Source organism: Hevea brasiliensis, chromosome 11 (genome assembly GCF_030052815.1).
Source record: "Hevea brasiliensis isolate MT/VB/25A 57/8 chromosome 11, ASM3005281v1, whole genome shotgun sequence".
Taxonomy (NCBI): domain Eukaryota; kingdom Viridiplantae; phylum Streptophyta; class Magnoliopsida; order Malpighiales; family Euphorbiaceae; genus Hevea; species Hevea brasiliensis.
The window spans coordinates 95,110,192-95,125,459 of NC_079503.1; the positions used below are offsets into that span (position 1 = coordinate 95,110,192).

The 15,268-nt window shown below is 34.8% G+C and overlaps 1 protein-coding gene across 2 annotated transcripts; it reads right to left on the bottom strand.

Moving 5' to 3' along the window:
- Positions 1 to 11,760: 11,760 nt before the first annotated feature.
- On the bottom strand, positions 11,761 to 14,642 carry LOC110653017 (cysteine-rich receptor-like protein kinase 44). 2 transcript variants are annotated; one of them, XM_058130388.1, is made up of 8 exons: positions 14,233 to 14,372; positions 13,737 to 14,150; positions 13,520 to 13,642; positions 13,291 to 13,412; positions 13,000 to 13,210; positions 12,628 to 12,865; positions 12,393 to 12,543; positions 11,761 to 12,302 (listed from the first exon to the last, which is right to left on the bottom strand). In XM_058130388.1, exons 2-8 carry the CDS (start codon positions 14,125 to 14,127, stop codon positions 11,964 to 11,966), a joined length of 1,575 nt encoding a protein of 524 aa, XP_057986371.1. In that variant the 5' UTR covers positions 14,128 to 14,150; positions 14,233 to 14,372; the 3' UTR covers positions 11,761 to 11,963. The 2 variants fall into 2 exon arrangements, with proteins under 2 accessions (XP_057986371.1, XP_021664331.2); XM_021808639.2 differs by having other exon boundaries at positions 13,737 to 14,642.
- Between the last annotated feature and the right edge of the window lie 626 nt (positions 14,643 to 15,268).

Here is a 15,268-nt window from a genome sequence, read left to right on the forward strand (position 1 = left end):
GACGATCCGAGACCACCTATGGACTGAGGAAGAGGAGAGGAACATTATGGTATGATCAGATCAGACAGATGTCACTGGTGAACGACGGCCTGCCACCGTGTGTGGTGGTTCCGACGGTGGCTTCGGTGAGTTTTGGGGATGATTCAACTTCCAGAGGCTTCCTCATAAATTTTTGGAATTGTTGAGACACAGATAAGCTTTGGGTAAGATTATTTTCATTATTTCTCGGTCTATGGTGCTTAAATGTAGTGTTTCTTAAACAGGAAAAATTAGAGAAAAATTCTAAGAAAAATATATGATGAAAGTAAAATTATTTGGAGATATTCTATGGTGTTTGTTGAATTTTTGAGTGATTGTAGAATATTTTTGAAAAATATAGATAGATTTTAGTTAGATTTTTGGCATATGGACATATAAGATTATCTGAAGTTATGATATTTAAATTTTATATGATTGGTTGAAGCTTGAGAATAGAGGTTTAAATATGTGAATATTGAATTGGGTTGAATTAAGAATATGTTAGCTGTTGGAAACTTATGGAATTGAGTAATATTCTTAAATAAAATATTCATGGGTGATTAGAAAATTACAATTCCTTTTGCGACAGCTTTATAACTTTATTAAGGATCGCGGGGAAAAATTTTAGAATTTTTAGAGTTTGTTTGATTGGATTTTTACAAAATGTCAATTATAAGGACTAAAATATAATTTTTCAAGTTTATTACTATTGTTTGATTTGGACCCAGGAGGAGCCATATGATGTTGATGAGATGTGATTGTGGAAATTGAGATTTAGAAGTGTTATTTGAATCTTTTTGCATGTTGGGTAGGTCCTAGGTATGGGGGAAACTCTACAGAATTTTCGGCATAAATTAGGATGTGTTTGCCTCTTTAAATTTATTTTTATTTGAATTAGCACTAATAAATTCACAATAAAATTATGTAGGTGATCAAGGTCAACCGTCTTCCTTCACCCAACCTGTACAGTAGTCTCTGATGTACTGTGAGTAAAATATTAATTTTAATTATAATTTCAATATTATTATATGTTCAGGCATATCTATGCTTCACTTATAAATATGTATCTATATAGTTAAATACTAGGCACATTTTATATTGCATTCTTAATTAATGAAGTGCCATGGATGTTGTTTATGGTAATTTGGAGCAATGTGTATGCGTTGGCGTACGTGTGGTGTGTGGTATTGGATATGGATAGGACGGGTAGACGCGGCTTGAGAGATACTCGTTGGGACCTGGTCCTTTATGGATAAGTCGAGGTAGGCATTGCTCAAGATAATCTCGCTGGCCCTGCATTTGGTTTATCAAACGAAAGTTCGGCTTGAGATACACTCGCTGGTAGAGGTTGGATTAAAAGAGCTGTATAGGGGATCAGCTCCCATATTGCCTTTTTGCTGTAATGATGTGATGTGTATGAAAATTTCAATGGTATTGCATTCCACTCCTTAGGATGCATTAGTTCTAGGTAGCTATAGAAATTGTAGTTAAAATTAGTATTTTACTCTCTGAGTCGAACGCTCACTCCTGTTCACCTTATTTTTCTAGGCTACAAGAGGATTACTTGTTGTGACTAACCTGCTCCTCTTCTTCGCAGGTCAATTAGTAATATCTAATGTATTTTATACAATTTAGCTAAAATTTTAGACTTCGCATGTGTTAGGAGTATTTTAATCAATTTGGGACTATAATATAATATTATATTGAATTTGTAAGAACATTAAATGCATGTATGTGTGAGTGTGATTGGATTGGATGAGGGAACTGAGCTCCCATTTGATTTATGACATGATGAGTATGTGAAGGGTGAGCTGAGCTCCCCAAATTATCATATATTGTGTTTACAGGTTTGGCGAGTCAAAAACTCCCTGTTGTATGGTCCATATTATGGAATAATTAGGCTTAAAATGGGCCTTAGGATTAGATTAAGGAATAGTTAGGCTTACTACGGGCCTCGGGGGCTTTAAACTGGCCCAGGTCCTAGTGCCGGTCCAGCCCATAGGTTGGGTTGTGACAAATGTGGTATCAAAGCTTAGGCTTTAGATTCATGGGAAAGTGTACACCTAGAGTTGTCACATGCGGAGTATAGGATTCTATTTTGTCTTCTTCTGTAATTCCTTGCTTCTAGATTCTACGTTATTCCTCGGTTAATATAAGAGTGCTTCAGTTTAGCACCTCAGTTTTGTGAAGTACATGGTGATGTGAAATAGATTTAGCAGACATATTGAGGTCTTCCATGGAAATACGTACTCCAAGAAACACTATGTTTCTATCAGTATGGGTCCAAGTGGCGTACCTATCTAGTGCAAGGCACGAGGACCTAAAGGTGATTTTTGGCAATATAGCTACCCTAAATGGGAGTGAGGATATCGTTGCTGGCAGTCATTAGTGAATAGCCAGTCAAAGTAAGTTCATGGTTTCAGTGGATTCAGGATAGATAAAAGAGTGGGAAACTTAGTCTGTTGGGACGTACCGTAGTAACTATGCAATGTTCTTGATATTTGTTATGTAAGCTGTAGATTATAGTATCGATATGGGATTATTGTGTAGAGCTGCATGCTTCCCCGTGGGGTTCATGACGAGGATGTTTGCAGACAGTCTCTGCTTTGGTACAGTTATGCCAGAACAGGATTCTATTACTACAAAAGAGTTTGGAAATCCTAGGTAGAGATTTAAAAACCTAGAGCTAGAATATCGAAGGGTCACAGTTGTAAGGGAGCTAAAGTCAGTGACTCAGTTACCCTAGAATGAGCTACAGTTACATCAGGAATTGTTGAAAGACTAAAGGTTTCAGTATAGTCATAAATTAAAGGTAACACCTATAGGGTGAGGCCATTGGTCTTTATATGGGGTCTTAGATAGTTTTGGCATTGTAATGGGCCTTTTGCCTAAAGTTTAGTGAAAAACAGTATCTTCGTTGTGTGGCAGCAGGGCGCAGGGTACGATTTTTCTCCCCTAAAGGAGACAGGATGCTATGGATGATGTTTATAGCCTGTAAAATGATGCTTTAAGGGGTTTTCAGTATGATAAGAGAGCAGATAACCAAACGTGGTTGTGGCAAAGTGGTAGATGTGGTACCTTTTTCGCAGTCAATCATGACGTAAAGCGGTCTTATTCTTTTTAGAGAGATAGGGGTTTATTACTAATGATGGTGACCAATAAAATAGTGCCCCAGATGGGACTGTAGAGTGTGGTAGAGAATAGTTAGCTCGGGTATCCTGGAGAGGATACAAGTTCCATTATATGAACCATAAATGATCAGATTATGATGGATGTAAAGCCTTTAAATTCAATGACGGGTTTGAGTGCTCAGTATCTTAAGTTTTGGCTAATTGAGTAAACATGAAAAAATAAAATAAAATAAAATAAAATTGCTGCAGAATCAGTTCTCGAGGTAGTAAGTGTGTTATGGAGGCTAAAGGATAAGAATAGAGATCACACAATAAATATATGACTATAATTTCTTGAGTTCCTTTCTAACTTTATATTATTTAAAACAATAGTATAATCCAATTATAATAGTGTTAAGAGTAATAAATTAGAGAAAATAAATCACAGAAGGCCAGTGGATAGAGAAAGTGCAGAATAAAAATTTAGACAATTGATTGCAGATACAACATAATCTAAATGGTAGTAAAAGTACTAGCTAGAGTGATCGAAGGACCAAATCTGAATAGCACAGATATGTGATAACCTATTAGAGACTTTGAAAGATACAGTTAATAAGTACAACTGTCATGTTAGGAAGAAGAATGGAACCAGGGATAGAATAGTCAAGTTCTATTTTGGTAGATAAAAAAAATAAATGAAAGGACAACTTAAAGGGCGCAGAATAAAAGGAACAAAGTTAAGATATAGGGTAGGCTAAGTGTTATTCTTGGCAAGGTGAATGAAAAGGATGGAGAACCCAAAATGGGACCACATTAGTGAGAATAGTGATGGAAGTATGAAATCTAGTAATGTGATACTCATAGCATGATATAGTTGAGATAGTGCCAGAGGCTAGAATATAGAGCTTGGAGTTGCATGATTGGATCATACTTTATCTATTCCCTATTCTTAAAGTGAAGTGGATAGTAATGGAGCATGATTTCTTTAACTTGTTAACAGTATCAAGAAGATTATGTGAGGAATACAATAATAATGAGCAAAAGCTAGAAGGTGTACAATGGTATTATGAATTATCTAATCAGGTAGAAAAAAAGAAGTTAGTAAGTAGTAAGTTGAATAAAAGTCAATCTAATGAATCAAATAGGTATGATGAGAGGAAAGAATTATAGATAATAACACATAGGCTTTAGGTTAGACTTTTGAGATAGTGAGAAGGTAGTTAAAGGTTTGTTATGAATGTCAGGCAAACATCTTTAGTGTGATCGACAAAATCACTTTGCAGTGAAGCAATAATGACAGAACAACAATAGTGGTAGAACGAAAAGTGACAAGTGTAGGTGGTTATAAACCATTAGAAAGTTCAAGGATCAAATTAATGACCATAGGTAAAGGTGGAATTAGTACTGAAAGAATCTATTAGTGAGACAAATCTTTCAGGATTCAACAAAAGTTAAGGGCACAATATAAATGATGATAAGTATGAATCATAGATTGAGTATAAGTAAAGTTAATAAATTATAAAATATTATGTCAGAAGGACAATGGTACGGTAAAGGGTTCATGCTCATGATACCTTATAGGTAGAGCACAATTGTGCTAGGAGATGATGAAATTTGAAGAGAAAGACCAAGAAACATAGGTTAAATATTATTATATGGACAATCGGGCGTAGTTGACTGTAAGAGGATATTTTTCCTTCTCTTAAAGTTTAGCTCGTGCTTTTGGTTCTAGAGAGTTATTTAAGGAACAGAGACTGAGTTAAGGAGACCTAGTTATTTGAGAGTTTGGTAGGCACCAATTCATACACAATCTCCTGATATGAGAATAACGGTAAGTGCATACCTAATGTTAAGTATGAAAAGACGATCAGAGTAGTGATAGGAGTTAAATTGAGTTATCTACTAAGGTTTGCAACCGTTTTAAACTATGAGCTGGAGGAAGTACTATTTGTGGATGAGTTTCAATAGATGAAATTGTTGCTAAAAAGTTGAGGCTAAAGTTTGGAAAGCTGTGGGCAGTATATGTGATTATATTAAGGAGAATGAACACGTGAAGTATCTTGTTTGGAATTAAGGCATGACACACATTTCCCACAGTTGTAATAGTTCAGATGGAACTTATAGTTTTTAGGGCTCCTATCCATCCAGGATGAGCAATTTCCTACTAAGGAAGGTAGGGACTGATAATGTTTTGATGGTTAAATTGGGAAAGGGGATGCAAAAAGAATTTTCTGCGGTTAATTACAAGTGTTACATAATGTGAAGGATGTGCTAGTAGGAGTCAATCATAAGATTAGAATTCTAGAAGTAATGGAACTAGTAATCAAGATAGGACTAAGAAATAAAAGGAAGGCTAAAATTAATGATGGGATGGACATCCTTAAAGGAAAAAGTATAAGAATGAGAGAGGACAAAGGTTAAAGAATAAGTATAGTAGGTTAAAAGGATATCAACAATAGCAGAAACAAAAGTGGATAAGATCCAAAGGACAGGAGAAGAGCTCAATAGATTTTGTTACAATGATGAGAATAAGAAGGAATAAGCCTGCTAGGTACACACCAAGGGATGTTTAAAATAAGTTATGTTGAGGTAATAGATTCAAGGAGTAGTGGAACCTCAACCTAAGTGTCAATGTGTCAGAAAGTACGTCACATAATAAGAAGCTTTAGGAAGAAGTCAGGATATTCCAATTCTAGAGGAGGAGTGAGAAATGATAAAGTCGCATAGACTGGGTTTTCAGGGAATATAAACACTTTTTTTTTATATAAGAGAAGAGACTCGGTTCACTTTCCAATGTTGATAAAAGTACACTTAGTCCTTGGAGGGAACTCTACCTAACTAGTTACATAAGATGGACAAAGGTTGGTCCAAGTACCTTAGTAATGACACAAAGAGGTAGGAAATTTGAAGTATCATGAAAATAAGAAGATGCATAGATGCTAACCGTTGACGTTAAAAGACAAGTAAGGATTTAGAATAAGATGCTTATGATAGGTGCTACAGAAAACATCTTATAGAACATTATAGGATAAGGAACATAAGTCATGTCCTTGGGAAGTAGAAGGTTGAGGGGTAAGCGCCAAGGTTGATTGAAGTTATGAGACATCAAGTCAAGTATAGAGAGGTATAGTAAATACTTGAAATGTCAGAAAAATGGTCAATGAATTGTTAAGAGATAAGAGCATCTCTAGTAAAAGATGATGACAGTTGGGGCACTACGATAAAAATTAGAGAGCAGAGGAATGCGATCTATACTGCATGAAGAGTTTTGAGAATAGAGCATTTTAACCATCTTTGATTAGCTGGAGGAGTAGATGCTCGCACCTATCTCAGTAGCCCTCTTTTCTTATCCCTTGTTTATTTGAAAATTCGAGGACAAATTTTTCTTAAGGGGGGAAGAATGTAACAACCCAAATTTTTAAAAAATTATAAAGTATAAATAAAATAAAAAGAAAATATTATGTTATTAATATTATATGATTTATTTGAATTGATTTTAAAATAAAGGAAGATAATTAGAATAAATTAAAAATTAAAAATTAAAAATAAAATTTTCCAAGAATGAATCTAGACATGTCTGTCCAGGTTCATTCCCAGAAATTCAAAAAAAAAAAAAAAAACCCAATAGCGCCCCCCCTTCCCCCAATAAAACTCTCTCTCCCATCACTCTCCCTCTCACTCCCTTTTTCTTCCGACCGGTGAGCCTCCAGCCATCATGGCTGGCCGCGCGAGGTGTCCCCCCCACCTTGGGTGACTCATGGCGGTCGTCGGCTAAGCGGGCGATCTTGCAATTTGCGTAAATGGAGGAGTTTTCCCCATCAATGCGCACACAATGGGCAGCAACTTTCTGACTCGATTTTGGCTTCATCCAACGTCCGATCGAGGCGATTCAGGTGGCGTTGGAAAGCTTGTTCCGAGAGCTTTCTTTTGATACCCATTTTGCAACATTTGGTGGTTGGATTAGTGAGATATGGAGGAGAGAAGTTTCGAGTTTTTTAAGCTTTTTGGTCAGATCTAGGACGATCTGACCGTTGGATCGACGATCTGAGACCACCTATGGACTGAGGAAGAGGAGAGAAACATTATGGTATGATCAGATCCTGCAGATGTTGCCGGCGACCAGTGGCCTGCCATCGTGCGCGGTGGTTCCGATGGTGGCTTCGACAAGCTTTAGGGATGATTCAACTTTCAGAGGCTTTCTCATAAAATTTTGGAATTTTTGAGACACAGATAAGCTTTAGATAAAATTATTTTCATTATTTTTCAGTCTATGGTGCTTAAATGCAGTATTTATTAAACAGGAAAAATTGGAGAAAAATTCTAAGAAAAATATATGATGAAAGTAAAATTATTTGGAGATATTCTATGGTACTTGTTAAATTTTTGAGTGATTGTAGAATATTTTTAAAAAATATAGATGGATTTTAGTTAGATTTTTAGCATATGGGCATATAAGATTATATGAAATTATGATATTTAAATTTTATATGATTGGTTGAAGCTTGAGAATAGAGGTTTAAATATATGAATATTGAATTGAGTTAAATTAAGAATATGTTAGCTGTTGGAAACTTATGGAATTGAGTGATATTCTTGAATAAAATATTTATGGGTGATTAGAAAATTACAATTCCTTTTGCGATATCTTTATAACTTTATTAAGGATGGCAAGGTAAAATTTTAGAGCTTGTTTGAGTGGATTTTTGCAATATGTCAATATAGGGACTAAAATATAATATATTTCAAGTTTATGACTATTGTTTGATTTGGAGGGCCCAGAAGGGGTCATATGATGTTGATGAGATGTGATTGTGGAAATTAAGATTTGGAAGTGCTATTTGAATCTTTTTGCAGGTTGGGTAGGTCCTAGGTATAAGAGAAATTTTGCCAAATTTTCGGCATAAATTATAATGTATTTACCTCTTTAAATTTATTTTTATCTGAATTAACACTAATAAATTCATAATAAAATTATGTAGGTGATCAGGGTCAACCATCTTCCTTCACCCAATCTCTACAGCAGTCTCTGGTGTACTGTGAGTAAAATATTAATTTTAATTATAATTTCAATATTATTATATGTTCAGGTATGTCTATGCATCACTTATGAATATGTATCTGTGTAGTTAAATACTATGCACATTTTATATTACATTCTTAATTGATGAAGTGCCATGGATGTTATTTATGATAATTTGAAGCAGTGTGCGTGCGTTGGCATGTGTGTGGTATTGGATATGGATAGGACGGGTAGACGCGGCTTGAGAGACACTCGCTAGGACCTGGTCATTTATGGATAAGTCGGGGTAGGCATGGCTCGAGGTGATCTCGTTAGCCCCCGCATTTGATTTATTAAGCGAAAGTCCGGCTTGAGAGACTCTCGCTTGCAGAGGTTGGATTAAGAGAGCTGTATAGGGGATCAGCTCCCATGTATATACTATTTGAACATTATTGGATGTGTGAGTGCTCCAAATTGCCTTTTTGCTGTGATGTTGATGAGATGTGATTGTGGAAATTAAGATTTACAAGTGCTATTTGAATCTTTTTGCAGGTTGGGTAGGTCCTAGGTATAAGAGAAATTTTGCCAAATTTTCAGCATAAATTATAATGTATTTACCTCTTTAAATTTATTTTTATCTGAATTAACACTAATAAATTCATAATAAAATTATGTAGGTGATCAGGGTCAACCATCTTCCTTCACCCAATCTCTACAGCAGTCTCTGGTGTACTGTGAGTAAAATATTAATTTTAATTATAATTTTAATATTATTATATGTTCAGGTATGCCTATGCATCACTTATGAATATGTATCTGTGTAGTTAAATACTATGCACATTTTATATTACATTCTTAATTGATGAAGTGCCATGGATGTTATTTATGATAATTTGAAGCAGTGTGCGTGCGTTGGCATGTGTGTGGTATTGGATATGGATAGGACGGGTAGACGCGGCTTGAGAGACACTCGCTAGGACCTGGTCATTTATGGATAAGTCGGGGTAGGCATGGCTCGAGGTGATCTCGTTAGCCCCCGCATTTGATTTATTAAGCGAAAGTCCAGCTTGAGAGACTCTCGCTGGCAGAGGTTGGATTAAGAGAGCTGTATAGGGGATCAGCTCCCATGTATATACTATTTGAACATTATTGGATGTGTGAGTGCTCCAAATTGCCTTTTTGCTGTTATGATGTGATGTGTATGAAAATTTTGATGGTGTTGCATTCCACTCCTTAGGATGCATTAGTTCTAGGTAGCTATAGAAATTGTAGTTAAAATTGATATTTTACTCTCTGAGTCAAACACTCACTACTGTTTACCTTATTAAGGCTATAGGAGGATTACTTGTTGTGACTAACTTGCTCATCTTCTTCGTAGTTTAATTAGTAATATCTAATGTATTTTGCACAATTTAGCCAAAATTTTAGACTCCGCATGTGTTAGAAGTATTTTAATCAATTTGGGACTGTAATATAATATTATGTTAAATTTGTAAGAACATTAAATGCATGTATGTGTGAGTGTGATTGGATTTGATGAGGAAGCTGAGCTCCCATTTGATTTATGACATGATGAGTGTGTGGAAGGTGAGCTGAGCTCCACAAATTGTTATATATTGTGTTTACAGGTTAGACGAGTCAAAAAATTCCCGTTGTATGGTCCATATTATGGTCGGACTCTGTCCAGTTGAATTCTTGAAATTGGGCTTAAAATGGGCCTTAGGATTGGGTTAAGGAATAGTTAGGCTTACTATGGGCCTCGGGGGCTTTAGGCTGGCCCAGGTCCTAGTACCGGTCCGGCCCATAGATTGGGTCGTGACATAACTACACAACCTGTAGCATCAAGGCTATTACCTTCTTCTTTGCTCCAAGAAAAAAGAGAAGCAAAGAGACCTGACAAAAATCGATGGATCCTCCTGATTCTCCTCCTCAGATGACTATATAATCAACCCAAGACGATTCGGATTCTTCTTCTAAAACATACATATCTGACTTAGAGGCATAGTTAGCAGATATTACAAAATCTGCTTATGATGGATTTCACAAGATTTGGTCCACCTGGATCAACCCAAGCGTCCAATCAGCCATTTACTCAGCCATCTACTTTTAAAACATCGCAACCTACTATTTCAGTAGATGATTCTAAAGCAGTTGAAGTTGAATTTGTCCATTCCTGAGGAGGTCCATGGTTTACCTTAGATGATATTCCTCCTTTTCAATAGAGAAATAGGATAATCCAATTTGTCATATGGATTGACACACAAAGAACAAAAGAGGGAACTACCATGCCTGCTATTCTCGGAGAATTCACATCAAGATTGATAGGAGCTCTTGGTTCCTAGTGGGTATCATTGAGAGAATATAGGCAGGCTTACTTCTACGCCATAGATAATACAACAGATGTTCTTGGTATCATTCACAAGGAATTTCTTAGAGATGCAGGAAACATTCTTACTGATTGTCAAAGAGAATTCCATGAAAGGAAGCATTGCTCATTAAAGCAAAAAGACACTGAGCATTATTTAAAATTTATAAAGATAATATATTACTTTTAAAAAATTAATTATGAAATTTTAATAATTTTTCCATTTAATTATTAAAAATATTAACTTTAATGACTATTTTTATTAATTTATCTCTAAAAATTTCGCTTTAAATTTAAAAATAATAACTTTATCAAATTTAGTATTTAAAATTAGCTTTACTAACAAGTATGAAAATAGATTAAATATTGAAGGAAAAAAAATTTCTTGTGACATAAAATTTTATCTTTATAGAATCAAAATTTTTAGTTATTATTTATTATAATTATAAATTATTGTTTTAAAACATTAATTAGCATACTTGAACGCTCAAAATTAAATTTATTTTTTATGATACTTTAAAATTTAACTTTCAAACCAAATTAAATTCTTTAAAATTAATCTTAAAAAAATATTGCAATTAATATTACTCATGATTTATGTTTTTTTTTTTGTTAAGTTTTCCTAATTATTTAAATTTAATAAAATATATAAATTATAAAAAAATATTAAGTATTGTTTAATAAAAATGTCGTTTATAAATTTTTATTAATTAAAATAATCAAATAACTATTTAAATTTGAAACTCTCTATTTTTACTTTTTGCTTCCGTATCCCTACATAAAATTACGCCATAATTATTTTTAACCAGAGCGAATTTTGGCGTGGTTGAATAATCTTGTTTCTCAATTGATAGATCGAAAGCTCCATTTCCATAATGTTTGTTCATCGCAATATTATATATATATAGCTTCATATCATAGCCAGGAAATTGAGAAAGAAAATTAAAAACTCTATTAAAATTACCATGATTTTAACGTAGTTCATTCCTGTCACTAATCGTGTATGTGTGTATTTTATCTTTAATAAAACAAAAAATTAAAAAGATAGCTCTATAAACCCTACAATTGGAATTTTCCAATTTGCTACGAAATAGCCAGGTTGACTCTTACTTTCCTAAAGATTGAAGTCGTCGTCGTCGCTGCCCATCCCACCACCACATTTTCATTGAAAAAGACTAGTCTTTAATTAGACCCACAAGGTTTGGTTCGTCGCAGCAAATTTATAATTTTAAACTATTGGACAAAACAGATTGAAAAAGCAACATCCATGGACTTGTACTAGCAAATCTTAACCGAAAATGATGAAAGAATTGTATAAACCAACCAAAATCCATATTAAGAAAACTAAGTAATACATTATTGGAATCATTCTTAAAACTGTAAAATTTCAAATTCTATGCAGAGCTAAATGAAAAAGAAAAAAAAAAATCTGTGTAATACACTTCCAATTGAAGTAAAACCTTTAACCATTTTATCGAGGATATAATTCGGTAATTGAGGCCTCATTGACTGACAAGGGGAGAGCTTCAATCCTGGATCTTGACAACTCTGAATTATACCCCAATGAAGACGAGATATCTAATTCAGTAGTGTGCATAAAAAATGCTGGATGTGAGGGTATTGGTAGAGTGAGGGAATAGCTGTTTAGCATGAGAACTACTGAAGCCATTGTTGGCCTATCACCCACATTTTCTTGAACGCATAGCAGCCCAATGTGTATGCACCTAATCATTTCACTTGTTGAACCTGCTGCTCTCAAAGCTGGATTTATAATATTCATACATGTCCCTTCTCTCCAATTTTTCCATGCCTGCAAAGTTTATCAAGGTGCAATTAGATTGAGGCAACCATTTTAAAAAATTCTATTATGTAGAAGGGAAAATGTTTCCTTAATACTTACATAGCTCAAAAGATCCTCGACATTCTCTCCATTGCGGAAAGAATTATTCTTTTGCCCACTTACAATCTCTAGTAACAACACACCATAACTAAATACGTCTGATTTAATCGAAAATTGACCATGCATTGCATACTCTGGAGCCATATAGCCACTATATATATACAAATTTGCAAAGTCCAATGATCAATTGATAATTCTATGGAATGATAATATTGAATGATTAGTGATTACTTACTAAGTTCCCACAATTCTACTTGTATTGCCTTGAGTTTCATCCATTATAAATAATCTTGCCATGCCAAAATCTGAAATTTTAGGATTCATATCGACATCTAGCAAAATATTGCTTGCTTTCATATCACGATGAATTATTCGAAGTCGAGAATCCTCGTGAAGGTAAAGAAGTCCTCTGGCAATACCTCCAATAATCTTGTAACGCTTCTCCCAATCCAGATGTGCCCCCTTGATTGGATCTACACATTCATATATGAAATCATTTTTATAATTTATCTAATGAGATATTAATGAATTATTCAAACTAATAGTTGAGAATATTGAAATTCATTAAAAAAAAAAAAAAAACAACTAAGCAAAATTGTATCCTTACCAAATATGAAATGATCAAGGCTAGTGTTAGGCACAAACTCATAGATAAGGAGCCTCTCATTTCTTTCCAAGCAAAAACCCAAAAGCCTAACTAAATTCCTGTGCTGGAGCTTGGCTACCAATAGGACTTCGTTTTTAAATTCCAGATCTCCTTGTCCTGAATCTTTAGAAAGTCTTTTGACTGCTATGTCTTGTCCATTTGAAAGTGTACCCTATATAATATCCATTATATGTAATATTATTAGTAACAAATTTCAACTAAGATCATCTAGCTAGAGTTGCCATTTTTTACCTTGTAAACAGCACCAAATCCACCCTGCCCAAGCTTATTTTCCTCACAGAAGTTCTTTGTTGCAACGCTAATAGTCCCAAAATCGAATTGCAGTGACTCCACGCTTTCTATTTTATCCACAGCTACATAATATATAGGAACAAGTTAACACAAACGAGAAGCCCAAATCCATATTCGTGTTCAAAAATCACAATAGCAAGCAACAGAAATTAGGCCAGTGTTTGCTTACTTTCAACATTTTCCTTTGGCTTCCGAAGCTTTAAAAAGAAGCAGATGCAGATGACAAATATCACAACGCTAACGGTTGGAACAACGATAATAACGACAGTCCTAGCTTTGTTGCTCTTTTTCCCTGCAAAATCCGTGGTGGGCTTATTAATTTAACCATATTAGGTGGAAGACATCCATTCAGGTCATATATTGCATTAAAATTGTTTAACCATTACCTGCTTGCGGTGGAGGAGATACCGGAGCGGGTGGTGCTTGTTGTGGTGATGTCGGAGGAGTTGAGCCAAAAGTTTCATCGTAAAAACGATAAGTCTCAAACCTAAGGTTGCAGCTGGGTTTTATTACCCTCCCTCCTAGCTTGCCACTGCTATATATTGGAATCTCCGCAGTAGCTCCAACAAGGCAATCATCGCACTCCTGTTGAGATAAATCAGGAGTGCACTGCATAAGTGCATAAATCGTATAAAATCCTGATCTTCCATTTCCTGTTGCAAATTTCCGAGTCGAATTCCCAGATGCAGCTTCGTTTCTAAGTGTGGTCAATAACGCTTGTAGTACCTGATTGAACTGACTCAATTCTGAGCTCGATACGTTGTTTGAATTCCTCATATAGAAAGTAGGATTTCGTTCAACTACACCGAATATGGATTTGTTAGAGAATCGAAGCATGCAGAAATCGTAAAATCCAATCGCTTCCTTCTGATTGGGACAAACCTGCAAGATCTTAATAGTAGAGTTCCTGATACAACTTCGACAGTCCTCTAACACAACATCTCCTCTACAAAGCGCAATTGCATTTACTTGGTTTTGTGATTGACCAACAGAGAGATTGTAAAATCCATAGTCAATTACGGTGTTGGAGGCAATGGAGGATAGGAGGCTGTTGAGGTTTATCTGGTAGGTACTGTTTGCTGTGTAGTTTCCTATTTCAGAGCAGGACCGGAGAAGGAAGTTTGGCTGAGCAATTGTAAAAGCTGCAAGGTGCAGAACTATGAAACAGAAGGAAAACAGAAGTTTTGCTGAAGAATCCATTCGCTGGTTTTCAGGCAAAGAAAGCGGTAACTCGTATTATGGGCTTCTCATGGTTATACATCCTTAATTTGACGTATTGGGATTTTAAAAAAGAAAAGAAGAAAATTTTTAACGATTTTGAAATTTCTAGTGGTATTTGTCGTATTGGGCTTTTGAGCTTATCCATGCCTTAATTTTCCAAATGGTGGCGATTGATTAACATAGTCAAAGATTTATAGAGCTTTAAAAAGCAAGGAAATCAAAGAGTAATCATATTAATTAAAAAGCATTGATTGAGCTGGAAGTGATATGGCCGGCAGCCATGTGCTCCCCCGCCAAACGCTGAATTTTCTATCCATTTTAATATTTTTAATACTCTGTACAATATGGAATTTTCTATCCATTTTAATATTTTTAATACTCTGTACAATATGGAATTTCCAAAGGTTACTAATCAAATCAAACTTTATAGTAATATAATAAAAATTTTGATTTTGATGGAAGTAGTGTGTTTCATATAAAAAGTATAATTAATTATATTTTATTATAATTAATCTAAAGTAAAATACTCCATATGAAGACTCCATATTCTATCAGGCAACAGTGATGAATTCGTCATGCTTTTGTGTAGGTTGAAGATTCCACCAAGGCCCAATCTATGCATTCACATCAAATGGTTTCTAAAACCCATCAAGGCGTTTAGGCCTAAGGAAACTGAAACAAATAGGCCATGGGCCCT

Excerpts from the sequence above, each read along its gene's own strand:
- LOC110653017 (XM_021808639.2), bottom strand. The coding sequence starts at position 14,550 with ATGGATTCTTCAGCAAAACTTCTGTTTTCCTTCTGTTTCATAGTTCTG. Across the intron at positions 13,211-13,290 it reads GATTTGGTGCTGTTTACAAG|GGTACACTTTCAAATGGACA; the intron begins GTAAAAAATGGC and ends GATATTATATAG. Across the intron at positions 12,544-12,627 it reads AGTAGAATTGTGGGAACTTA|TGGCTATATGGCTCCAGAGT; the intron begins GTAAGTAATCAC and ends GTATATATATAG.